Raw genomic sequence first — 3,337 nt, 5'->3', positions numbered from 1 at the left:
ACAAGAGTTGGAAATATTTTCAATAAAAAATGAGAAAGTCCCAAGGAGACTTGTCCCTGTTCTCTCCCGCTCCTCCCCCCGGCCCCCATCACATATTGTCAAAATCATAATTCGAGGAGCCGGTGTTTCCTCTCTTGGTCCGGGCCATGGTGATGGGCTGTGGAGTGTTGCTGCCTAGAGAGGTTGTTAATATCGCAGACACCTTTTGCGCCTTTCTTGGTCTGTGCGAGTAGCGCCATGTCCATTGTCCCCTCTTAACCACAGTCAATGCCAGTTTCTCCCCAAGCCTTCGGCTTTTGGCAGTCTAAATCCAAACGCTCCCTCTCTGCCCGTCTCTCCCTTCCTCTGCTGGGAAGTCTCCCTCGTTTGCTCAGACTCATTCAGATGACATTTAAAAGAGGCCAAAGTATAATTTTTCTAATAGCAAAATGCAGCACGAAGGCGGGGAACGTTTTAATCAAGTGGGTGTATTCTCTGGGGACGGGGAGCAAGTACTTCATTTTAATTCCTCATTTTCCTTTGATGAAAAGTTTAGTGAATTTTTATCATGTAGAATTTATAAGAAGGCTGGGTTTAGGTAATCAGCTTTAATATTTATAGTCTTAGGGAAAGAAATAGGAATCATTAGTAAGCATGCATAATTAATGAATACATTCTATTTCCCTTTGTTTTCTTCCAGGTACAAGGAAATGCTAGAACTAGTGATCTCACCCAGCCTCACTGTAAACAGCGACTGTCTGGATAAACTGAAGTTTAACCGTGCTGACGCCGCTGTGTGGACACTGAGTGGCAGAGAAGGTAAGCCTCCCGCTGAGAGTGTGGCCTACAGGTATGGGTCCTGGCTGGCCCCACACATATAGTAAGGGATGGACAGGCATCCTTTCCAAAGTACTGTCCGCCTGCCATTTAAATGGTTGCCTCTGGAACCAAACTTTGGCGAGCATCGCTAGCCGTGTGGTCTCTCATTAGGTAAACATGTGCTCGTTCGTGTTCTGAACTTCCTGCCTTAGTCTCCAGTTCTGAGAGAGGCCAACATCACCGTGGACGATAGTCACTTTGGGGCATGTTCCAGGCCTGGCCTAGGTGCATCTGCAGTGGTGCAGTCTTCGGCCCTGAGCTCTGTCCTCTCCACCTGCCTCAGCCATCCCCTTGCCCAAGCAGGCGTTCTGTCTAAGAGGGTTTGACACAGGGACGGGAACTTGTCTGCCTTCTGCTTTCGGGTAGGGTTAGAGTCAAGGAAGCAGAGGAGAATGAAAGCTGGTTTAAAGATTATTGGCAAGTGGTGCTGCTGAACGAGTTTTCACGAGAACAATTCCAGCTATTGTTTGTTCTGTTTGGGATCTGTCAGCCTTCCTGGTAGAGCTTGGAGTTAGCAAAAGGCATTAAGCTATTATGTTTAACCATTGGGCTTAACCCTTTCCTTGGCCGGCTGTGGGGCTTGCTTGCTGGTGTTCCGAGATCCCTCGTGGTTTCTCTTGCCCTGTCTGTGTGTGACGCCTGCACATGGGGCACAAATGCCATGTAACTGTCGTGGAAAGCCAAAGCGACATGTGTCTAAGGGACTACAACGTTACAAGGCATCTATTTGCTCTGAGCAAATCCAGGCTTCCATGAGTAATTATTGCTGTCGCCAAGACGGTGGACATTTCACCTGCATGCTAGTTACACAGCTGGAACAGCCCTGAAGAAAGTACCACCGGGAGAATTGGGTGCCCATGCCAACACTGGATGGCAGAGGATACATCCTCATTCTTCCTGGCAATTTGGAGCTTCTGTGTAAACTGCCCTGGGTTCGTTGAGAATTTGAGAAAATTTATTGAACCCTGTTCAAAGACGTTCCTCATTTTCTTTCTGAGTAGAGGCACAAGCCAACTTAAGTCTGTCTTCATTTTAGCCTGGGCACAGTGACTGTCACCTGTAATTCCAGTGCTTTGGGAGGCTGAGGTGGGAGGATCACTTGAGGCCAGAAATTTGACTCCAGTCTGGGCAACACGACAAGACTCTGTCTACAAAAAAAATTGGCCAAGTGTGGTAGTGTGCCTACAGTCCTAGCTATTCGGAAGGCTGAGGTGGGAGAACTGCTTGAGCCTAGGAGTTTGAGACTGCAGTGAGCTGTGATTATGCCACAGTCCTCCAGCCTAGGCAACAGAGCAAGACCCTGTTTCTTTAAAAAAAAAAAAAAAAGACTTCATTTTAGAGCCGGTAGCTACAGGAAAGGCTATAGGCTGCTGAGTGAGGAATCTCAGGCCCACTGCTTCCCAACCAAATGATCTTGGGCAAACTGTTAACCTGTCTAAGCTTCAACTATCTCACCTGTCCAATGGGGCCATGGGGATGACCCACTTCAAAGGGTGCTGACTGCAAGGATGAAATGAGGCCATGGTTTCAAGTGCCCAGCACACCTTGGGGGTGTGGTCCAAGATTAAACTGACTCCACTGTGGTTCTCCCCTGAATCAAATAACCACAGTGAATTCAACAACATCGTGCAGACCTGCAGCCCACAGCTGCGCCTGGCCATGAACATGTCTTTGGTTTATACTATGCTTCTTAAGTTAAATTGAACTTATAAAAGTCAAAAGCGTCCACATGAAAGTGTGGAGTCCTGGTTTCTCTTGAAATGATGAAGGCTTCAGCAGCCCTGGGTCCACATGCCCGCCTGGCTGCCAATGGTGAGAGCGGAGAGGCCCCTGTCCCTCAGGTGAGTCTCTGCCCTCCTTTTTGTTTCCATTTTTGTGAGCACATACTTCGTGTCAGGCACTGTTGAAAGCAATGTCAGTCTGATTCATTCCCTTCTCCTTCTCCATCACCATCAGAGTAAACCCTTAGCACTTGTCATGTGCCAAACATTATTCTACCAACTCATTTAATCCCTGCAACTCCAAAAAGTGTGTCCTGTTATTAACCCCATGTTACAGATCAGGAAACTGAGGCACAGGGAGGTTAACTAACTTGATTGAGATGGCACAGATAAATGATAGTCCAAATTTGAACCTACGTAGTCTGACTTCAAAGACTGTTCTCCCAGTCAGTGCACTGTACTGTTTCTTATTTAATTATTGCACTCCTAACCGGGCGTTGTGGCATGTATCTGTAGTTCCAGCTACTTGGAAGGCTGAGACAGAAGGATCGCCTGAGCCCAGTAGGTCGAGGCTTGATGGCCGTGAGGGTGCCCCTGCACTCCAGTCTGGGTGACAGAGTGAGACTTTGACTCAAAAATATATATGTATATAAGATATCTAGCATGTTAGTGTTAATAAAAGTTGCTTTCGAGGTAGATGTGGCCAGGCTCGGTGGCTCAGCCTGTAATCCTGCGCTTTGGGAGGCTGAGGTGAGTGG

General features: G+C 47.6%; 1 protein-coding gene across 2 annotated transcripts in view; it reads left to right on the top strand.

The window, feature by feature from the left end:
* Positions 1-686: 686 nt before the first annotated feature.
* Positions 687-3,337, top strand: part of EYA2 (EYA transcriptional coactivator and phosphatase 2) — a 192,252-nt gene continuing 189,601 nt past the window's right edge. The window contains exon 1 of one of the 2 annotated variants that reach the window (XM_008061188.1): positions 687-798. In XM_008061188.1, coding sequence (XP_008059379.1) covers positions 690-798 — 109 coding nt within the window. In that variant the 5' untranslated portion in view covers positions 687-689. The remainder of the gene's footprint in view (positions 799-3,337) is intronic. The other variant, XM_008061187.1, reaches the window with a different exon arrangement.

This window comes from Carlito syrichta, unplaced genomic scaffold (genome assembly GCF_000164805.1).
Source record: "Carlito syrichta isolate Samal-C Ts95f unplaced genomic scaffold, Tarsius_syrichta-2.0.1 Scaffold305137, whole genome shotgun sequence".
Classification (NCBI taxonomy): Eukaryota; Metazoa; Chordata; class Mammalia; order Primates; family Tarsiidae; genus Carlito; species Carlito syrichta.
This window is presented reverse-complemented; position numbering and strand designations above follow the sequence as displayed.